Below are 23920 nucleotides of genomic sequence, written 5' to 3' on the forward strand. Positions count from 1 at the left end.
GACAGGCATGGTTAAGTGAAAACTTGAGTTATCTCAAATTTATTGATTCAAACTGCTGAGTAAGTAAAAAAAAAAAAACTTGAGATACCCAACTGGAAATTTTGAGATAATCACTTCAAATTTTGACCTATAGGCTTTTTTTTCTTTGTCTGTTGTTGGTTACCCTGAAAGTCCAAATTAGAGGGGTAATAAGTTCAGCAGGAAATTCAGCTTAAGTCACTTAAGCTACAGTAAATATTTTTTTGACATGACTGTTTTTGTGATATATATATATATCAGTTGAGTTGGTTTCTTCGTTAACAGGAAGTCATGCATTTTGTGCCTTAATCAGCTTTATTGAACAAGTTCAGTAGACGTTACAAAAGTATGTGATTCATGTAGAAACAGAGAACTTTTCCATGGCCTTTAAACAGGTGATCCTATCATTTTTTTTTTAAGTAGTGGAGATCAAAGTCATTAAATATATACAACATTAATACAGATTCTGTTATATGAAAAAAGCAGATAACTGTGTTTTATATTACTTTTGATGTGCAAAATAGTTACAGTAACTAAAGCTGTAAAATGATTGCACTGGTCTCCCCATGCTATCCCCACTTAATGTGTCTATATTGGTTTTTACAATAATGTCCATAGGATACAGTCTTAATTACAATAGGTAGGTACAAGTACAAGAAACCTTGATTCGATTCCCCAGGCAAAGTCTAAATCACTAGAAACGAAGTTTGCATCTCTTAACTTCATTACTTGGCTCTCTGAGCCTTAGAGTTGCAGTTACACAAAGACTTACAGAGTAGGGAAAGTGCCAGCTTTACTCAAACTCATCTATCATCAAGTAAGAAACAAAAAAAGAATGATTTATTGTCCTTCACATGTTTTCACATCACTACATATTTCTTCTTTACTGTAATCCAAGTTTGAGTTAACAGATGATAGTGCAAAGAAAAAACTGCCTACATTTAAATAAATTGTAAATGTACCATTATAATACATGTATCAGTCAATAAAGAATTTACCTCAGAAAATAGCCAGTATTATGCTGAGAAAGTGATGGCGGTGTGTATAAAAAAGATGTTTTATATATAAACAGAATGCATAACCTAATGCCGACTGACTATACCCTCAGCTGTGTTTAACATGGGTTATGATGAGTGGGGCATTATTCTTCCCCTCCTGGGCGAGACAGGGGCTGAAGATCGGGTACAGGTTCTCACTGAAGCTATCGATAAAACTGTAGATATGCAGACGAGACTTCACATCATAGAAAGAAATCTGGCCTCCTTCGTAATCCAGAAAGATTCCTACTTTACTGGGTTGGGAAGGCAGCACTAGAGGCAAGCGGGGCGACGCAAGCACTTTCACCTCCCCGTTCTTCAGCCACAGGCACCAGTACCCACCCTCGGGACTCAGCTTGATCTCACCCTTGCGTCGGGCAGAAGCGCGGGCCACGCCGAGCGTCCAGGCCGTCTTTCGCGATACGTCCACCTCCCAGTAGTGTCGCCCCGTGCTGATCCCCTCCCGGCCCAAGACAAAGAGGGCCGGGCTGAAGCGCTTTGGACCCTCACAGTGAGTGGATTTGCGCTCTTCATACCTCACCTGCTGACCATCATCAGTCACAGTCAGGTTCCTCTGGGCTGTGGCAGGGTCCAGAATCACCTCAGCTGAAAAGGAAGGAGCAGAATATGAGACAGGGAGAAAAATCTGCATTATTTATTGCCACTTCTGCTAAAAAAAAAAATAATAATAATGGGCTCCTTATTCCTGAACATGCCACAAGGGTGTCTGTAAAATGGCAGCATGCTACGGGAGCAATCCCATCTCTGCTGTGAAGAATTACTTCCATTTTGTGGGCATTTAGAAGAAATGAGCATCATCATTTACTCAAGAGAGGCCTCCTGCTTTACTTTAACACCCTTATGTACAAGTGGCACGAATGTGCTCCCTAGAAGAATTATAGCTACAAACCATGGATGTCACCCAGCTAACACAGTAGAAGTGTTACTCACATGCGTAGTTCTGCACCTTCCAGAGCTCTGAGAGAGAGAGAGAGAGAGAGAGAGAGAGTGTGTCAAAGTCACAGCAGATGGCACGTGTGGGTGGTAAACACACAGATCTGAACCAGAGCTCTAAATGCTCGATGCATGTGCCGCTGTCAGTCAGCTGCCTCTTCCAGCGATCCCAAGTGGATGATCTGCGGCATCAACACTATCTCCATCTGTCCAACCGTCTTGCATGTGTGACCGTGTGAGTGTGGCGCGATGATGAGTCACTTTCCATTCCAAAGTGTGCGTACAGTGACCTACATATCACCGATTTGGATTTTGCACAGGATGTGTGGTTTGTATTAGACAAGGGAGGATGGATTGTACTAGAACTTTGCATTCATTATCCCATGCAGGGATCCCAGTAAAGCCTGCTGCGAGTTTGATTTTCAGTTTAAAGGGGTACTTGAAGCTGCGGAACTGTATGCAGCGTACGCAGAATGGAAAATACTCATTGTGACTATGAACATTTTTCAAAACACTCTTCCAAATGATTGCAGACATGTTGATTTGCATTTAATACATAAAACATGAGCCATTTCAGATCGCTCATTTTTAAAAGTGCTTTCAGAAAAAGGATTAAGAAAAGATTTTGCTGAATATGTGCTAATATTATGTAAGGTATTTATTTAAATGTATCTAGCCCTGCATGATATGCACTAGGGTTTAAATGATGCTCTGTTGGAACTAAAGGGCTAAGATCCATGCGTTCATATTGTTTGCACCTACAGTCTGAAATCATGACTTATCAGTTTAGGCAACATTTTTTCCAGTTTTCTGTTGTCTAATTTTGATGAGCCTGTGTCAGTCATAGCCACATGGACCTGGTATGGTCTTCTGCTTCAAGCAGTGGTGGTCCTAGCCTGTTTGGCTGACGAGTTATTGTGAGTTATTAAATGCTGCTCCAGCCACCAGAAACTCCCCCGCCGCCCCACCCTCTCCTCCCTTGTGCCGCAAGCAGCAGGCGCACCTCGCAAACGAGGGCGCCCTTACTCCCAGCAAATGGCCGATAGAAAATCGATCGGTGCCTATGGCATTCCCAATATGCGCTGGCATGACGTCGGGGCAGCATGAGTATGAGCATTTTTTATTTTTTTTGCCCATGCCCGTGATGCCGTCCCCCACCACTATGCCTCCCCGGGCAACCGCCCGTGTCACCTGTATCAAAAACCGCTACTGGCTTCAAGGTTTGACTTGTTGCTACTCAGACATGCTCTTCTGCAAACCTTGTTTGTAATGAGTGTTTTTTTTGTTGCTGTTGCCTTCCTATAAGCTAAAGGCAGTCCAATCATTCTCCTCTGACATCAACAGGCACAAGCCATTTCTCCCAGATAATTGCTGCTCACTGGATAATTTCTCCTTTTCAGACTTTTCTCTGTAAACTGTAGAGATGACTGTAGATCAGCTGTACTAATATTGAGCGCATCTGGCAGCATTAACCAAGTTGCAAGTCGCTTCCCCATTTTGATCTTCATGGTTTGAAGCTCAGCTGACATGTGATTGGCTAATTGGGTATTTTCAATTAATGAGTATTTGAACCGGTGCACCTAACAATAATAATAATTCCACAGACCCGCCCGCATCGCATTTCTGTGGAACCCAAGGAATGGAAAGAGACGGCGAGGAAGACCCAAAATAACGTGGAGGAGTACTTTCCTTGAAGAATTATGTTCGGTTGAACTGTCATGGGATGAAACAGTAACCGCCGCGATGGACCGAGTTCAATGGCGTTCTCTTGTCGCCCGATGTGCCGATCGTCGTGGGAGGATCTAAGTCTAAGTAAGTCTAAGTAAGCACCTAATAAAGTGGTAAGTCTATATGTAAACCATGCTCTGCTTCTAGCATTGTAGGCATGGTAATGCTGCAGCACTAGTTGTTTTGTACAGTTTCTCAAATACAATGGTTTTAATAGCTGCATAAGTGCATTAGGTCACAAGTTTGGCTAGCTGCCCTTACCTTTCCCATATATTCTTTTAAGCTCATCCTGGAACTTATCAATGAGGCTGCTGACCGAAGACCGGATGGTTCCCAGATAAAGGTCAGTATTGATGCTGACCGCTGACCAATCAGTGGGCTCGGGTAGGGGTGACAGTGATGTCAGGTTCTACGTGAAATAGAGAGGTCATGCAAGGTAAGATGAACGGTGCGTCAAAGGAAATGAAGTCTGTAAAGTTTACAATGAAAAGAACACACTAAATATGACGCCAACAGTGTGCTCAGTGCTGTCCTATTTAATTTTGTTAATGGGAAACACAGAACAGAGACACATTATTGCTCTGACGGGAAAAGAAGAGAGCACTCAGTAGAGGGCATTGTCCAAATGTGGTAAGTAAATTCCCTGTCTATCAAAAAGAGATGCACTGGTCTGCTTACTCTCAGCTTTGATGTGTCTGGGTATTCGAGGCTTCATGCCTTCACTTCCATTGATGCTATGTAGAAAACCTCTAAAGTAGCAACTTCAAAGACATCTATTCATTCACATGGGGAAATGGCTATAACAGGCTCGGTCTGCTCATGGAGGCTTTTGATGTTGTGTCTCAAAATCTCTGAGCAAACACAGCTGGTGCAGCCACAGAGGTAAATAATTGGCTTTGCAATTAAAAGTAAAGTGTGTATACAGTTTTCAGAACACAGAAAACAGAGATATGTTCAGTATAATACGATCCATATGATATTGTTCAGGCTTTTCTGGTGAAATCATAAGGGTAGAAAGTCTTGTGTTTTAGATGCCTGTGAGATTTCCATTATTGTGAATAGCACAGCTTATTCTGTTAAGTCTTTAGCCTTCTAATAAAATGCTCTGCCCCAAATGCACAGTAATTGTGTTTTCAGTATGTAGGCCAAGCTGGAAAAGCAAGAACTTTAAAGGCTAGCTATAATTAGTACAGAAAAATAAAGTTAGCATCCAAAGCATCCAAAGCGTGAAGATACTGTCTCAAGACCTGGACCTGTCTGCATGCCAGTGTGTGTTAGACCCACATGGAGCTCTGTAGTACCTGAAGGAAAAGCACTTTGTCGTGCGTCTGTGCATGGGCTTCTAGCTCATTGCTCCTCCTCCTCAGTTGGCTGAGTTCATTCTCCAAACCCCTGGCCATTTCCTGGGCGTGACGCTCCGCCTCACGTTGCCTCGTGGCTATTAGCTCAACCAGCTCCGCCTGACTCTGCTCCACCAGACGCTGCAGCTCTGCGTACACCTGCCAGCTTTCCTCCAACTCCTTCTGAGCACTGGCCTGTGAATGTGAGCGCCACATGGCCAGTGTTACCAGTGTGAACATGAGAAAAGCTCAGAGTCCAGATGAGATCGTGTTCAAGACCGAAGACCGGGTTTAAGGAGGAATGCCTGCGTATTCTTAGCAACAAAGTTCTTACAGATTAACCAGAGTCTAGAAGTTACTGAGTAACACGGCTCCTTTTACAGGGGAGCTTGGAGGACAGGTTGAGATAGTGCTAATCCTGTGGAAGAAGTTATTTATTGTCTTGTACGTGGCGTTAATGAGGTAGAGAACATTCTATACAAACATTACATAAACTGCATTGTGGGAATGCAGGATCTTTGAGATTAACTTGAGCCACAACTCTGAGAAACACATGAAAATGCAAATGTTTGATGCAGCCGCATCAGACATTAGCCTTTAAAATGCCAGCTCCTTTGCACAAAGTTCCAGTTATATTGGCTTGAATAGACGCATGTTTGTGTGGGGAACAGTTGCTGTGAGTATGCATCATACATGCCACCTTCTGTGTTCTCTACCTAGACACCACCCTACATTTTTAGGACCTCATGTTGTGTAGGAAATTTTAGAGAGTGTCCGAACCTGATTTCACATGTGAAGTCAGCTTATGCTGAATTATTTCCTTTTATTGTTGCACTTTTTTTTTGTTGAAAATGATTTTCCATCCACACCCTTCTTTTTGCTCCCTGATAGCATTGCTCCATTTGAACTCTTTTTTTCTTCCCAATGACAAGAGCATAGGGTCACATTTCATTTAAACATTAAAATGTGTCATTTGTTTGAGGTGAAACGCCTCAAAGGTTCACTTAATCACCAAGGCTCACTTTGGGAGTCACTTTCTGTCTGCAGACCCTTCGGCTGGTGTGTCCTTGTAGGATCTTAACTGTTGTTTTACACGTGGAGCTTCACAGCATGTTATTCTGCACCTTTAAATCTTTGACAAGAAAAACTAAGTTCCCCATTAAATGACCTTGGTTTCCACTCACAATTACGACTTTCCACAGAACAACTCTCATGTTGCAATTTAGATGACTGGCATCTTTATTTGTTTGTTCTCTTCAAAGTTCAGGGTTTGACATGAGTAATTGCACCTTATTTAGGCAGTTAGAGTGATAAGAGAGAAGTATTGCATAAACATCTTTATGTAACATACAGATTTTTACATACCTGGAGCAAACCTCTGGAAATTTTACTTTAAGTTTTCTGCTACTGTTTCTAAATGACACTAAATGTGGAATAGCTCCTTTATTTATCACACGCTAACACAGCATTATCTTTATTATTACTATTGTCCTGCACATTTAATGCTAGCATGAAGTTGTAGACTTTTTAAAGTCCTGATAAAATGTCATTTTATATCAAAGGTTTCTTGTTTAAATGTTCCTTTTTTTAATGAGACTCTTGTCCACACTCACCTTTGGCCTAAAGTGTTGATTGTTGTATATATCTTTCTATATGAGTCTCTATTTGTTTGACGTAATGATTGACAGAATTGGAGGCATTAAATAAAACTACCATAATGATTCTAGCAAATTAACATGTAAGTACTGCAGTTTAAAAAAAACAACCAAAACCCAGATGTTTACTTAGTCAGTTGCCTCTTAAGTGTCTTTGCGCGCCACTTGTCTAACTGGATTGACAGGTTACATCTTCCATTAGACGCTGAAACCACCATCTCAAACTGATAAGTTACATGCATGTTAAACTTACTCAATAAATTCAGTGTGTTGTTTAGTCTGTCAGCAGCATGTAGCTGGACACGAGTCCATGTGTTTGTACAGTAAACACAGAGGGAACTGTGGGGAAAAAGGTTTCCAGAAAGAGGAAACCAAGAGTAACACTGAAACCAGGAAATTTCACTCATGAATGTTTTGCATATGTGTCATCAAATTCAAAACTACCCAGGTGTGACAAGATGTGAAAACCTAAACATAGGACAACTGATATATTTAGTGTTACCCTGGTAAAACCTGTTACACTCCCAGCATTATTAGTGTAATTGTCCTGGAAAACCACTCAGGCTTGTTATCTTTTCATTTCTTATTCCAAAGCAGCATTTTACTGCAGGGAGGCTGTGGCTGGAAACAGGGTGTGTGAGAAACTAAATGTAAATGTTTACACTGGTCTCACTGGTTGGACGGCCTCAGACATGGATCTGAGTGTGTGTACACAAGACAAAAACAAATGACATTAGTGCTCCACCTTATCTGCTACTGCAGAGCATGAGAGGTATGAGATGTGGGTGGCATCCCGCCTCAAATATGTCCTGCTTGTACTGGAGCATAGGTCTTTTAGTTGGCTCACCTTGCTTCGATGACTAATAAAGATGAATCTACGTTATTAGGGGTAAAACTTAAGTGTCTGTTGGCTTTTAATAAACTGCTGCTGGTCGTCTTACAGCTGCCCTTGAGCAACAGCTTTTTCTGGATCACAAAGCTGCTTAAAGTGCAAATAAGGCTTTTGAGCTTCAGCTAAAGAAAAACATTATATGAGAGCAGACTGGCAAATATTTGAAATGCACTTTAAACATATTTACAACAGCAACGATTAGGCTGTTTCTCAAATACATGTACAAGTGTAAAAGGACTGGCCTGTTTGTATCAGCCACTTCTGATAAGATGCCTTTGGAAATGCCGCACTGGTGCGACGCTTAAGAATTCAGCTTGAAATCTTTCTGAGATAACAAAACGTGAGTGGAGTTTTAGATTGAAAACAGTATCGTGGACACAAATGTGTTTCTCGAATCATGCTCCAAAACACAGCACTTGAAATGCTTATCCCTAGTTAGACTTCGAAACACAAGCAGATAAAAATCAGTGGCATAGAAAATGTATCAGGAAACAGACGCATTAAAAAATACCAGACTCCAAACAAACTCAAACAAGACCAACTCCAGTTATAATGACACAGCATAAAATAGAAGACAATAGATTATTCACAACTGCATGGTTGATTCTGATTAAAAAAATGTTTCAGTTTGATTTTAAATGATCAGTGTCCAGCTTAAGTTCTGAAGACAAACAGCTGTACATGTTAATGCATTCCTGAAAAGAAAAATCCCAACAGATGCTGTGTGTGTCACACATACCAAAACCACGAGGTCAGTGAGTAGCTGAGGAGTATTTGCATATTATTGTAGCTTTGGATTAAATTTAGGTTTTCAATTGTAATGAAACTATAACTTAAAAGGTTTCAGCACAAAATGTGTACAATTATAAACTGGAAGATTGTACACTGTTAGGGTTAGAAATGGGAAAAATTTGTTGTTCGGAAAATTCATATTGAAACAGTAGATTGCATTTTTACAAGTTTTTAACAGTGTAGATCATCGTAAAAAGCTTAACTGTTGTGGACGCTGTTTGTGACCAGGAGGTTACACAAAATTTACATTCTTTTTTTTTTAAAAAGGACTCGTAAGGCAAATCCACGATTTGCTTTTTAATTTGGATTCAAAGCTTGACTCTTTACTGAATAGAAAACTAGACAATATTTACATAAAAACAGTTCTTAGCACTGACTATCGATCAGTCAGCCAAATGTCGATACTGACCAATACTGGAAATGTTGGCTGAATGTTTACCATAACCAATGACCGATGTTTATGTTATAATCTATTATTTTTGTGACGTCTGGATGTTCAAAGCTAGTTCGATGAAGGCTCGAATACTTAAAATTGTTAAGTTAATCTCTGTTTCTTAGTAGCTTAACCATGATGTCACATGCAGGTTTTTATTATACTTACCTTTATGACCTTGATGGACTGTTTGATCTCGTCAAGTTTCTTGGCTCTCTCCTTGATCAAATGTTTCAGCTCTGATCTCTTCTTTCCCATGTTACCCTGTGAGACAAAAAAAACCAGAGGTGTGTCTTACCAAAATGTTCCTGCTTTTATATCATAAAAATATCTCAGGAGTCATTTTAATGATCTTGTCATACAGGGATACTGACCATCTTCTTCTTAAATTCATGGTCAATGGAGACAATCTCATGGGATTTGTGTGTGGCATCAGCACAGGCAGAGCAGATGCACATGTGGTCGGTCCGGCAGTACACATCCAGGAGACGTTCGTGTTTCTTACAAATTTTGTCTTCCAGGTGGAAAGTTGGTTCAATCAGACGATGAGACATCATTGCCCTGACCTGGAGGACAGTATGGGCATGAGTGGTACAGAGACATAAATACAGTTGCTCTTAAAATTTATAGAAATATTTGCTTTTAGGTTATTTAATTAATTAACATCTAACAAACCCACCTTCTTATGATGCCTGAGGTGGGACTCGCAGAAAGACCCAGGGCAGTTCACACAAGATTTCAGCGCCTTTAACTTCCTTCCAATACAAGCATCACAAGAAACATCCCCAGGCTGGGCAAACTCTCCGGTATCCTTCACTGGCGAGCTGCTCTCGCCCGTATCTGAGCTCAAATTCCATCTGGATCCGTGAGAGGCGGTGCTTTTAGCCACCACCAGCCCCTGAAACTGGGAGGATATTTCAGCCAGGACCCTGTTGACGCTCATCTCAGGCTTTCTAGAGTAGCTCTTTTTGCACATTGGGCACAGGAACTTCTTGCTGTGGTTCCAATAGCCCTGTAGACAGGCCTTGCAAAAGCTGTGGCCGCATGGTGTGGAGACGGGCTCCACAAATATCTCCAGACAGATGGAGCAAGTGAACTGCTCCTCAGAGAGAGAATTAAAGCCTGGAAGACAGAAGGAAGTGTGAGAGGCTTAGTACATGTGTATTTATAATATAATTAGAACAGTCAGTACAGACACCGTTTAAAGCAGATCTTAACATTTGACTTTCATCTTCTTCTTTTTTTTTTTAAGATATGTGGCACGTGACGCACTTGAGTCGTGTGGAAGCCTAGACAGAAACCTGCATAGAAACAGCTGTGAAACTCACTAGGAAGGGACCTGAGGACAGCTTTTCTCTGGAGACTTTACATATTACATCATTTTAAATCCTAAAAATGATTTGGTTAGGTTTAAGTTGTTTTTGTCGACTTCGTATCTGGTTTATCCGTCCTTATTGGATAAAAATGAACTTGCAGCAGTCGAATTAGGGCAAAAGGAGCCACAGAGGAGATGAGACAAAATTATATGTGTAATGAGGTCATTTTGTATCGTGACCTGAAAGATCTACAGTGCTCAATAAATTGCCCACCTGTCGCAAAAACTAGAAGACACAAATATTTTAGAAATCTATTTAAAATGTTCAGTAATACCTGTCAATAACTGTAATTGGATAAATAAATACATTTAAAAAATTCTAATTTATTTTACTTTTTTCTGCTTGTTTTGTATAACAGTAAAATATAAAATTCATGGATCATATATTTTAACATGAAAGATATTTCTATTAAAGGTCTTGCACAAACTGGTGGATTAAACATTACAGAAACATTAAAAATGATTCTGTTCATTATCAGTACAGTGCAGTATCATTTAGTGCAGCTGTGACATAAACCTGACATTTAGTGATTGGCTGATAATTTCTTTCTCTTTTTTTGACCTCTGTATATCTGTCTGAGGCTTATGTCAGGAGGTGGTAAATTTCCATTCAGAGTTAGGGGGAAAAGGGCTAATTCAAGTATTCTACTTTTTTTGTGTTTTTGTAAACTGATTAGAATTTCTGAGGTTTCTATATTAAAAAAAATGCAATTCACCATTTTCTTATTCATCTAAGATAATAAACTGCAGTGGATGGGGAGGCAGTGGAATCATCTCCCACCCTCACTTTTTTTTGTCCAATGTCCAACTTCCAGAATACACTCCCTAATTTTGCTGTTGCTGTTACCTCAAATTCAAAAAGTGATTGTTCAAAGCACCAAACAGTAAAAATGAAATTAGAATTCCTGATTACAAGCAAAAAAAATTGACCGCCACTTTAAATCTAGTACAGGTGTCAAACAAAAATAAGGCCTAAACTGATCCACAGCTTGTCCTCAAAACAAAGTAAGACAAAGCCAGGAAGACACTTTTTCCAGTTAACAGTTATGTGACATCCAGTGAGAAAGTATCACCACAAACAAGGAACTGTCTGCAACAGTGTCACTGTGTCCTGTTGAGGGCGAGAAACTGAGGAATGCAGATATTCTGGACCTTCTGCACCTGCATCATACGTTTGGCTTAGGCATGAGCCAAATGAACTTTTCCACCAAATCTGCTACGACAAACAACCTCTATACGTCACGACATCTGCACTGTTTCAGTTTAACCCAAATCTAAAATGTTTTTTTTAACATATGTGGTTTTAAACTAGGCAAGTAAAAAGTCAGGTACCGTCAATTCCAGACATCTGTCTGTCTACACCTCCTGTAGTGTCAGCATGGATAAAGTTCCTAACATTTGATAAGAAACTAGCACTAAGATTATGTTAAAACAGGTACAACTCACTCATGTTTTCCTTTGACCTCGAGCGGTGCGCTCCTTCACCTCACGTACTTTGCTGTGAATCACACAGCTCCGGTGTTGAACTCTTCCTGAAACTTGCAGTGGACCTCCCACTCTCAGTGGGACACACCCAGACTCTCACATAAACCCTCCTTTTGTTATTGCTCAGTGATTTCTCCTGCCCTGCTCTGCGCATATGCAAAGCTCAACAAAGGTGTTGCATTTTCATCATTGCAGAGATCTGCCCCTGCTTTCTGTGGCTTTCTGCCACTGTATCTTCATAAAAGTCAAGAACACAAAAGACTTGCTCTTCAAGAAGTCTCAGACAGAGGTGATCACTAGCACTGTAATAATACTGAGACTGATACTAAGGTAAAAATGCTAAAGAAGTTAAAAAACAACAACTATTAACTCAGAGGGTGTATTTGGTTTTGTTTTGTGTCATTTTGGGGGTTTTTGGTCTATATTATACTGTACATACATCATTTGGTAATATTATCTTTCCTCCCATTACTGTCTGTGTGTGTGTGCAGGTCTCTCTCTCCTACCTTTAGGCTCTGTGTTTGAACGTTTTTGTATGATGCAGACACAGTTGGAATCATATGATTGGCTCTTTCAATGAGTTTGCTTTCTCTGGATTGGATCGTTGGTTGATAGCAGACTTTTAAACTTCTTGAAACAGCTGACATCTACTAGTTCCCAGACATCTACTAGACCTTCGCTGATCCCAGCAAAGGTCTGCAATTTAGATCTGTGTATTGTCTGGAGAGATTCGTGTAAGTGCAGTCATAGAGTTGGCGGATTATGGTAGTCTTGTTAGCTGTGAGCTTATACTTTTATTTATTATTGTTTTGGTGGCTTAGAGTAGAGACTTGTCCTTCACTGCTGGTGGAAAGTAATACTTATTAGCAAGATTATGTTTGTTGTTTTGGTCCCTGAGGACCCTGAGGCTCTCAAACTGGTCCTGGAACTCAAAAATCTCACATCAATTGAAGGCGAACTGGTACTGTGAAGATTAGTATTTGAGTTACAACGTTTTGATACTTGTCAAACCATTCAGTGACCCAGTCGTGCCATATGGAAAATTCCTATGGACCTTGCAATGTTTAATCAGAGAATAAAGGCCATAAGTCAGAATAACTCCATAAGCTCCTCAGGCCTCAGGGGCTCAGATTACTGGAGCAAAATGCCCTCAACAACAAAACAACACCAGCAGATTCCAACAGTGTAGACATAAAGAGCTCAGATTTTTCCTTTAAATCTAGAGCCTGTCTGTACACACAGACATCAATTCACCTTTTTAGGTTTGTTTTAATAAAGATGTTAGTTAGAGTCTGTCTCTTTCTAGTCGTATTGCTAAGGTAACCAGCTGCTGGTGGCAGCTTCACAGGATGTATGACAATGCCTACAGTCCATTAGTCCATTTTACACGCCCCACTGAAACATAATGCTCAGTTCAAGCTTCAAAAGACATTAGCAGAAATATTTTATGTCATTTTTCATGGATAAGTTTTGCGATTTGAGATAAATTGATAATTGATTTCTACAATCTTTTGCTTGAGCTGTTCAAACTAGTTTTTTACTTGTTTTGTTTTATTTTTATTCAAAACTCTTATCTTTTCTGTGACCCAGCAAAGGTCATATATGGATTAAACCTTTCCTGTAAAGAAGAATGACACCTGCCTCTCTTCATAATCCAGAAACACACCCAGCCTCTAGGGAGGTGGAGACAAAAGTGAAGGGTAAGTCTTTTGCATTATTGCAAAAGTGCTCGCTCCTTCCCTGTGACTAACTGTGACTAACAGTTGTTTTCTGGGCTGGGAGTGATCTATTGTCTTCTCATCAAAGAGCCAGAAGCAGATCCCAGCATGCAGTTGGATTTCTCCTTCATTCTGGCCTCCCAGTAGTGCCTGCCTGTGGTTCGGCCTGGAGTTGCAACAGCAAAAGTGTTTTCTGTGAACCTTGCTGGACTAGCTGGAACTTTCTGACTTGCAGATACAGCATCGATGATTATGTTGTTAATTTCTTTGCATCACACATTGTATTCTAAATTTAATTTGAACATAAAAATCTAAACTACTGTAGGGGTGTTCAGGAAAAAAAGGTGACGAACCTGCAAACTTCATCCCTGCCTCAAAGTCTGTGGGTGAAGACGGGAGATAATAACCAGGGTGCTAAATTATACTGTTGATGTTTTCAGTGATACATGGCGGGGAATAAATTGCCAAAAATAGCTCTATTTATCAAATCTCCTGCTGTGCTCAAATCACCTTTCATGACAACATAGTTTATTAGTTCCTTCCATGTGCATTTCCATCAAATCCCCTTCCACCCATTACACTGTCAAAGACATGGGGTCAGAAACAGTCTAAAGCCAACATTTTTCAGCCAGTCTTTAACTCCTTCTGTCATTTTTTAAACCCCATTTTAGGAAAATCAGCATGCTCTGACCAAGACAAAGTCAGGGACCTACTTCACATAGACAGCGTTGCATCTTAAGTTCATCCAATTTGTATGTCTTTACATTTGATGAAAAGACTGAATAGAAGAAGCAAATTTTGTATTATAGCTCCTGCTAATGTGATGAAGTGCATATGCTTGTGTAATGCCTGTTTAATGAGAATGGTGTTAAAGTTTTAACTTATTCTAACCAGCAAACTAGCTAATGTTAACATATCGAGTATGTTCACCTGTTGTGAGATAAAGACCCCACAACGCCATGCAAAGAAACTCCAACAATCCAACAAGCTCAGCTACATTTAAGAGAAAGAAAACTCAAGAGAACAAGGCCATCTGCTCAAACCAGTTGGAGGTGAAGGGAAAGAAGTGAGGGGGGAAAGGAGAAGAGAGAGTTGACAAACTCTCAGGCTAAATTTCCCACTCTTGAGACTTTTTTAATCGGGTTTTGTCAAGCCAATATTTTCTTGTTTTCTAATGTGTTAATTATTTTTAAATGGCACTTTAGAGCTTCTCTATTTGCAATCCAAGAACTTTAAAACAGAAATTGTGCTCCCCTCAGTTTGCATATTGGGTGGTTGGAAAATGTTGGCGTTAATTTTGGTGGCGGGCACAACATAGCACACCGGTGGGCTTATTGAGGCCTCAGTCACACAGGCCTGGAGACAGGTCAGCAACTGTTATCAACCACTGGCTGCTAGAGAAAAATGTGTATTGGATAAATGTGTGGGTGAAAATGGTTGCAAAGAGGGCACTACACCAAAAACGTACTTCTGATTCTTTGTTTGCTAGCAGATTGCTGTGATCGCCCATAGTGTGCATGCAAGTCTTTGCCTGCAAAAACCATTAACAGTTGTAACCTATTACTGAAACCAAGGCACAAATTTTACTTTGAAGGCAAACTCCTTGCATTTCCTGTTTCACCACTGTGCGTGTGCAACTGGCGAGTGTGTGCAGACAAATTGCCGACAGTTATGGATGCCTGCGACTACCTCCTAGTGCAGGGTTTCCCAACCTTTTGGAGCCATGGCACATATTTCACAATAGAAACACACATTGCACACCACTAAACAAAAATGTCACAAAAAGCATATTAATCGTTTTTCCCTGTGCATCAGGTATAGCGGAAATGGTTCGGTTTGTCCCCAGTATACCTTTTTTACTTTCTTCCGACCACTACTCATGCTAGGGCCTTTATCTGGGTCAGAATTTTTTTCAGGGCCCAGGTAAGATTGACTACTACTACCAACTTAACTACTACGTAATTTCTTCTGCAGGTAGTTGTACTGCCCTCTAGTGGAAGAGAATGTAATTATTCTGCCTGTGACTCACACCGCTCACTTAGAGCAGTAATCAGGTGGAACCAGATCATCTTCCACGTCACCTATGTGCCGTGATACAGTGGTTGGGAAACACTGTCCTAGTTTTCTCCTAAGGAACAGTGGGTGCCAACTGGTTTGTAGGCCTATGTGACTGAGGCTTAATCAGATGCCTGCTGCAGTTGAAATCTGCACCAGTGAAAACAGTCACAGTGAACTACAGAAGCTCAGGTAAAAGTGCAGCTCTTAAACCTCAAAGATGATGATGAACAGCAGAGTATGGGTAAAGCTTTTTTTCCCTTTCCATTATTCATAGCAAGTGTCTTAAAAATGATTAAAGTTTAAACCTGACCTGTCACATTTTCTGATGTGTAATGAGCTTTATAACCTTGCATGGCTGCTTGGATGAAAATAGACTTTCCATCTTAGCTGATGCCTCAATACAGGGTATACATCCACTGATGATGGTGTAAAGTCAGATATTAAAGACCAGGCTGTATCACTAGTGCACTGATCTGCAGGATGTAGTCTTCGCTTTGTGACAGCTGCTGCAGTTCATTGTTTCTCTTCTCCACTTCTTCAGTCTCTTGCTTCCGCTCTTAGATAAGTTCTTCAAGCCTCTTCTGTTCACCAGCACCCCTCACCTAATTCTACTCTATCAGCTCTCTGTGGGCTCTTTCCATGGACTTCATCACAGACTTGAATATCTGAACACTTTCCTCCATTTATTTCTGTGCATTCTCCCAAGAATCATTCATAAAAACTACCGGATAATTACAACAGAGACCATGTGGACTAAATCAGCACTGGAAGAGCTTCTGACAAACTACAAAAGTGGACAATTTTTACTTGAGTCTGTGATATTCTGGATATTTTTAATTGAACTATTTGTATATATTAGAGGTATTTCTTATATTTTGTAACTTTGTAATGTGTTGTATTATTTCAATTAGTTCAGTCTGTTACTGTGTTTGTTGTCTAGAGTAACAGTGACCACATCCATAGGGATTAATGAAGCATTGTGATTGTGAGGATGATGAAAATTCATGATTTGTGATGATTAATCACACTGCCTGTAGGTGTGCCTGAGCTAAAGCAGATGTGTACAGCTGTAACAGGTGTTAGCTGCTGCCTGTTATGCTCTGTTTCCCTCATCTGAAGGCCAAAAAGTTTTTTGGCAGTGCTGATAAATGAGGAAAACTTTTCTATTTAAGTTATTCATAAAACAGGCATTTTGTTTAAAGCTGCCCTAGTGTGTTTGCTCAGGTGGAGGATTTCTGCATTTTTCCTTTATAATAACCTGTACATACAACTCCTTCCTCTACAAAATGAATCTGAATTGCAAGGGATGTTAATATGAACTCTTAATTATAGTGACTACACTGTAAGAAATAAAATCCATAACAACAACAACAAAAATAATATTCTGGCAGCTAGAGTACTGTACTGTAAAATAAAAGAAATTTTCCATTTAAAATTAGAAATTTTCCATACTCATTATACAGTTTGGTAGCTTTAATTTACATTAGAATTTATGTATTTTTACAGATGTTTTCTGTTTTATGAAATAATACAAATACTTGGGGTTAAAATTATAGAGAAGTCCTCTTGTATTAAAATATTATAATAAGATGTTGTGCATTTAAAATTTCATTTAATATAATAAACCATACACCGCCCATTAAAAAGGGTTAAAATATTAACAATGTAACATAGTAACTGGGTTTATAATTAGAACAAACCAACATTTTTGATTAGATCAAAAGTAATTTTGTACAAAAATCATCTCCATCTTTACTCTTAAAAATGTATTGCCACATACCTTTTTAATGCATGTATTAAAAAAAAACAAAAAAAAGGACACTGAAGTATGAAAGCTTGGTCACACCAGAAGGTAGCGCAGCAAAAATAAGCTTGGTGATGTTCTGACTCTTTGGATTTTGAGCAGATGCTGAGCTAACCTCTAAAATCTAGTGAAAGTATGTTACTGACACGATCAGTCCCAGTAGTTCACTCACTGTTTTCTTATTTCTTCTGTATTATGTGGTTTGATCTCTCCTTTGAAGAGTTTTGTTGGAAAAGAAAGCAAACTGATAAAATGAAAATGATTCTCTACAATCAAGTTCATGGTAAATGGCCTGTATTTGTATAGTGCTTTTCTAGTCCCTATGGACCCCAAAGCGCTTTACACTACATCCAGTTATCCACACACTGGTGATGGCAGCTACAGTGTAGCCACAGCCACCCTGGGGCACACTGACAGAGGTGAGGTGCCACCGGGCCCTCTGACCACCACCAGTAGGCAACGGGTGAAGTGTCTTGCCCAAGGACACAACGGCCGAGACTGTCCAAACCAGGTCTCGAACCAGCAACCTTCCAATTACAAGGCAAACTCCCAACTCTTGAGCCACAATCGCCCCTCCTTTGTATACAGAGGTTTTCCACCTTGCTGGCTGTCATCTTTAGTATTATGTTTATTTCCCATAATTAAATGATAATTTCATGCATCTTTTAAACATAAATAAAACTTAAAGTTACCATTTTCCCACCTATGTATGTGATCGGCGTCGGCACAGACCTGACAGCTGATTTTGTCATGCTTCTTACACACTCGCTCCTCCGGGTCCCTGACTGGATCAGTGAGCTTGTGCTGTCTTATGAGTCTCACACTGAGACATCATACACACCACACAGGACTTTGTGGCCTTTACTTCCACATCTGTGCAGATATTGCTCATCCTTTCCTGCTTATCACTGGGCCTGCATTTGTGCTACTGAAGGGATCTTAGCTGAATTCAAAATGATTCACAGCATAGAAATGATGTGACAGTGAATATCAAATGCTGCTTGTACTATAGTGAAATAGCCAAAGAGTGTCTGTGTTGTGCTATGTTGCTTCATGGAAATGTAAACTAAATAAGTCTTTCCCAAATAAATGAAATCCACATATCTACTAAAGTGTGGTAAACCAATCTTAAAGTTTCTTTGTCTGAGAGGAATTTGTGAATAAACTAAAATACCGCACAAATGAAAGTTTGAGCCTGATGGTGGATCAAGGTGAACCACAAATACAGATGTGTTAAATAAACCTGTTTACAGCCTGGAATAATTTTTCTTTCGTGACAACTGTGCAGGAGGTGAAATCTTTAGTTAACTCACCCATTTTATTGTGTTAAGGCTTAAAGTTGTGTAGGAGTGTGGGTGCTCTGAAGGGGGTTTGGGACGAGTTCTTTGCTAGGCAAATTTAAGTCATTTGAAATCAATCAATTCATTGATAACTTTATTCCCTCCTCTACTGTACATACGATCTGGCATATATCCCATTTTTTATTCCTATTTATTCTATTTATCCCCTTTGTATATTTTATTTATATTTGTCTCTGTATTTATATGTGTGTGTGTGTGTGTGTGTGTGTGTGTGTGTGTGTGTGTGTGTGTATATATATATATATATATATATATATAACAATTCTGTAACTGTAACTTCGGTCGTTGCTGTGCTTTTTGGAAGTCGAATTTCCCAGAGGAACCCACCCGAGGGATTAATAAAGTTCTATCTTATCTTATCTTATCTTATCTTATCTTATCTCTTATGTTGACAGTTGTAATGCTAAAATCAAGGAATTAAAATAGGAGCTCACAGAACAACGGTTAACATCATGGTGATTATGTCCATCTTTCATTTACAGTCTATAGCAATTACACTCTTTATTATGACCTGAAGAATCTTTGTCTGTGTTACTTAATGTGCAACAATGGCAAAGCTTCACAGAAACACAATATTTTTGTGATTTTCTTTTAAGGCATTGAATGTAATTTAAAATAACTTTTCAGTTTTTAAACATAACATTTTTATATTTATTCTCTTTTAAACATGATTTGTGTGGTCTTCAATGCAGATACATATGTACCTCCCCTAAATGCATTAGAAACTGTCATGCTCTATCGCATCCACTAGTGGGCGGTCTTGCACTGGCACTGAGGAAACATCCCCCCCCCTCCCAAAATCTAGCAGATACTTTACATTCATCATGCATTTTTAGTATATATGCTGTCACCCATAGCAACGTTTGAGCACAACAGCGGCTGAGAATGGTCAAACGGTGCATCCAGCGAGCACAGCTGAAGTCAAAATGCAGTTTGTATACTTTAGCAGGACATTCTGCTTTTTGGATTCTGACCTCGAATCCACAGACACGGCCAAGGTCTCCCAAAAAATATTTATTTCTTTTTTACACTGCAGCATATTGACAGAATTAGGGTCAATAACGCTCTAAAGAGGGGGGCTCTGCTCCAAAAAAATGACCACCCCAGGTCTCTGAGATGATATTGATCCCCTTTCCCTTCCAGCAAATGTCACAGTGTCTCCATTCATCACATTTTACTGAACCTCTTGTGTTTTCCTTTGACCATTTTCTCCGGAGGATCTGTCTCCTGCTCGTCTTGCTTTTACCGCACCGCTTACAGCTCCTTGCTTGGAATTTGTGTCAAGAGGAGTCGTCTCATTTTATTTGAGCTATTGCAGCAAATCGGCTCTCACGTGTGCTTTGAGATGTCCCATATGATCTGCGCTGGTTTCAAAGCAGATGTCTCATATGCAAAATTGCAAACATGTGATTATCTGTGTGTGTGTTTGTAAATGAGGGCATGCATCTGTGCATGTTAAAATATCATATTCAGTGTGGCCCTACAGCAAATCCACCACAGTGATTATGTTGCATGATGTTATGGAGCTAGAATTTCTTTGAGTTGGGGGGGAGTGTGTGTGTGTGTGTGTGTGTGTGTGTAGTGGGGGGATTCTGCTTTCTCTTACTCTCTGTCGCAGTGTCAGTCAAGGTAAATGTATTCCTCCTCCCCTCCTTTCCTCCCCCCTTTCTCTTTCTCTCTCTCCACCTCTCCTTTGTATCCATCCATCTTTTCATCTTTCACCCACCTGTCTGTCTCCTGTTTTATTCATCCTCTTTGTTCTTCCTCACATTGTTTTATTTTCCATTACTCCATCCCTGTGTTCTTTTCAGGTTTATAAATAGAAGCTATACCCTTCTCTTTGTCTTTGTCTGTCTCTCCCTCTCTTATTCTTCCCATTGCTTCCTGTTTTCCCTTTTCTTCCCTGCAATCCGGCACTTAGCCGAGTCTCTTCTTGAAGCTACACTACGCCGTTTCCCCCCACACCCCCCACCTCTCCTTCTCTCCACACCTCTCACTCTAAATTCTCTTCGTGTTGCACCTTCGTCTCCCTCTTTCATGCTTTAATTTGAAGAACTCTTAAATTTTTTAAAAAAAAATAGCCTGCTTGCAAATAGACACAGTCCTCAAGAAAAGGGAGCTTTAGGTAACCCACTCATCTACCTTTCCCCTCTCTTCTCGCCTTGCCTCTAAAACACAGATAATGAAAAGGGGGGGGAAGAAAAACAGCTCATTCTCCTTATAGTTTTCTCAGCATGGTGCTGCTTCCCCTGCGCCCTCCCTCCTCGGGCTCTGTCGTCTTAATTCCACCCTCCTCCTCCGCCTCATGCTCTCTGGTTTCTTAGAGGTGGTATCAGTGCTCTCACCTCCTTCAAGTTGATACGGGAGCACCAGCGAGCATTATTGATAGTCAGTGCAGATAGTGTCACACTCTCTGTGTTACTGATAACCTCGCCGTGCCCCCAGAAACCAGAGGACAAAACCCTCAGATGAACTGACGCCTCCTAGATCTGATCATGTGACATCTCTCAGTGGAGTAAACACACAATTGCGCTCCACCATCAGCACTCCCTGCGAGGCTCGTCATTGTTCTAGATATTCTCCTTGGACTTTGTAGAGGAAGCAAAATCAAGAGTTCATAAAGTGTCTTGCTTAAGGGCACTAAAGCAGAGCAAGCTGACTTGAAGGTTTGATTATTATTTTTTGATTTCCTGAGTAATTACCTAACCCTGCTGCCATATGGTTATGTAACAGGTGCAGACAGATTGATTGTTCCAAGTGTTGTGGAACCAGTGATTTGTTAATTAGTGACATAACATGTTGCATTAGGAGCTCCGACACCCGACGGCTTCATTATGCAGATCACCCCATGCTGAGTGCAAATCTGATGTCTAAAGTTATTCACTCATGCTGAGAGTCTATCATGTATCCAACACCCTGAGCGATTCACTTGCTTCGTAAAAGGAATTAGTCATAGCGAGGCGCGCACAGCAGCTGGTTAGTTATGGTAAACACTGGCACCAATTATTAGTGTTCAACTCCGAGGGCAGCAACTGATCTGCAGATACTGGATGGGTGATATCGAGGCCAGGACTTTCTGTTCCTGTTGCAGTGGTGACTATTACTACAGATACATGTATTATTTCCACATGTTTACCTGCATGCAGCGATTGGATGGTGCACCTCATACTAACAACACAAATCCTAAAGCTTCTCTGAGAAATTTCTCTGAGAAATGAATGAAAGCACCTTCATTGCCGCTAAAGTCTAAGGCTACGTCCACACGAATGCGTTTTTGTTTGAAAACGCATTGTTTCTCTCTGTTTTGGCCTCTCGTCCACAATGAGACGGCGTTTTCGCTCAAGGAAAACGCAGCGTTTTGAAAACGCTCTCAAAAACGAATGCATTTGAAAACGGTGCTTTCGTGTTGCAGTGTGGACAGCGAACCATTTCGAAAACGATGACACATTGCAGTCATGCCACCAATTAAACTAAGATAGCGGAGGGCATTATACAGCAGTTGTTTTGTTTGCGCTCAATTTTGACAGCCCTATTAAAGATGAATATCAGTCTGTACACGCTTCAGATAGCTTTTCTTCAAATTCTTTAATTCTCACTCGCTTTTGCAACTTTGTACTTTGTGTTACTCGCAGCAACAACTCCACCTCATTGTTAGTCCATTTAAAAAACTCGGTGCTTTTCCTCAACATTTTGCTGCGACGTTTCAGAGAGCCGGAAAGTAAATAAACGGCTGACAGAAATGAGGCAGGTGGAATCTTCTTGCGTTTCACGCATACGCAGTACTGGACCGTAAGCGCTTTTGGCTGTTTCAATTTGGACGCACAACTCTGTGAAAACGACTGAAAACGCTAGTGTGGACGTGGAGTGTTTTTAGATGAAAATGCAGTTTTCAAATCTATCCAGGCGAGTGGGGACGTAGCCCAAGATTTCGACATTTTCTCAAGAGGTGTGGCTTCTTTACACTGTAACTTCAGCTAATATTCTGTATTGTACTTCATTTAACTAAATAGATAGATAGATAGATAGATAGATAGATAGATAGATAGATAGATAGATAGATAGATAGATTTAGTCCTTTATATTTCTTACACTGTCTTCTTAGTTTTATTTAAAACTCCAGCTCTCTTTTTAACTGTAAAATATACAGAAGATGATATGAAAGAGAAACACGTCATCCATGTTTTAAGACAGCAAGATTGAAATCTTACAGCAGCGATGAAGAAAACAATGCGCAGAAATATTGGCAGCTTTTCTGCTCCACCACTTTGGATCCCGCAGCTTCAGCAGCCAGACGCATGCGACTGAAGAAAAGCTACAACACTGCAGTGCTTCATTCACATGCGGCACTCAATCCGTGAGCTGCTCCTCTTCCTGCTGCTGCATGCTCTCTCTCTCTCTCTCTCTCCCTGTGTCTGTGCAGTCCCTGGACAGAGAGGGGCTGACTTCTTTCACTCTAATATGTGTATCACACCCGTATCAGGTAATACCTTTTCATGCATCATATGGCTTTTGTCCCTTTCATGACTTAATCTTTTTTTTTTTCAGTGTAATTGAGACATGCACACACGGGCCAATGAAGGATTTTCTTAAAACCATATTCTGCTTTAACTGCCAAACACAGCTCGGTGGTTGACAGCGCCATTATCCCCTCTCCCCCTCAAAATGTGATCTGATCTCATCTGATGTCGTCTGATCTGATCGCTCGTTTCATCATCTCGTGCAATTCCACGTATTATTCTCCCCATATGTCTTCGTAAAGACACTGAAAGCCATGCAGCATATCTTATGATTGCGCCAGGCGTTTTGAGGCCAACAACACGGCGCTCAATGAAATCCGAGGCTTAAACGATGAAGTCCAAAAATAGGACTATTTAGCAATGATGCATTTCAGCTGCAGGATTTTCTCTTTAAGCTGAGTGAAGGAATACACGATCAAAGAGCATCTCAGGTTGGAGGCAACAGGCTCACATGGAAGTCCGGATATTTGGAAACAACTGTTTTCTTTTGATTCTTCCTTCTCTGAGTAAGTCGGTGTGTATGAAGCTTCACTTTGTTGGCCTACCGCCAAGAGCGCACTTTACTTATGCTCTCCTGCCTTTTACCTAAATAAAGAGGATGACCTCTGACCTCCTATAGTACTCTTTCTTTTACATTACAGTGTATGCACTGACCACAAAAAGGTCTAGAGTAGCACGAGCCTGTCTTATTTCCTTTGGCAGAAGCCTCTTGCTTTTAAACCCTCATACAGAGTCTGTGAAAAGGAAGCAACT

At 40.4% G+C, this 23920-nt stretch overlaps 1 protein-coding gene across 1 annotated transcript; it reads right to left on the bottom strand.

The window, feature by feature from the left end:
* Positions 1 to 1005: 1005 nt before the first annotated feature.
* On the bottom strand, positions 1006 to 20689 carry LOC146636096 (E3 ubiquitin-protein ligase TRIM39-like). The gene is made up of 8 exons (XM_085350264.1): positions 20623 to 20689; positions 9529 to 9971; positions 9224 to 9415; positions 9018 to 9113; positions 5039 to 5272; positions 3999 to 4146; positions 2007 to 2033; positions 1006 to 1661 (listed from the first exon to the last, which is right to left on the bottom strand). Exons 1-8 carry the CDS (start codon positions 20687 to 20689, stop codon positions 1123 to 1125), a joined length of 1746 nt encoding a protein of 581 aa, XP_085206390.1. The 3' UTR covers positions 1006 to 1122.
* Between the last annotated feature and the right edge of the window lie 3231 nt (positions 20690 to 23920).

The sequence above is a fragment of the Diplotaxodon limnothrissa genome, linkage group LG3, assembly GCF_057381915.1.
Source record: "Diplotaxodon limnothrissa isolate DT_005_m linkage group LG3, D_limnothrissa_male_GT1.1, whole genome shotgun sequence".
Classification (NCBI taxonomy): Eukaryota; Metazoa; Chordata; class Actinopteri; order Cichliformes; family Cichlidae; genus Diplotaxodon; species Diplotaxodon limnothrissa.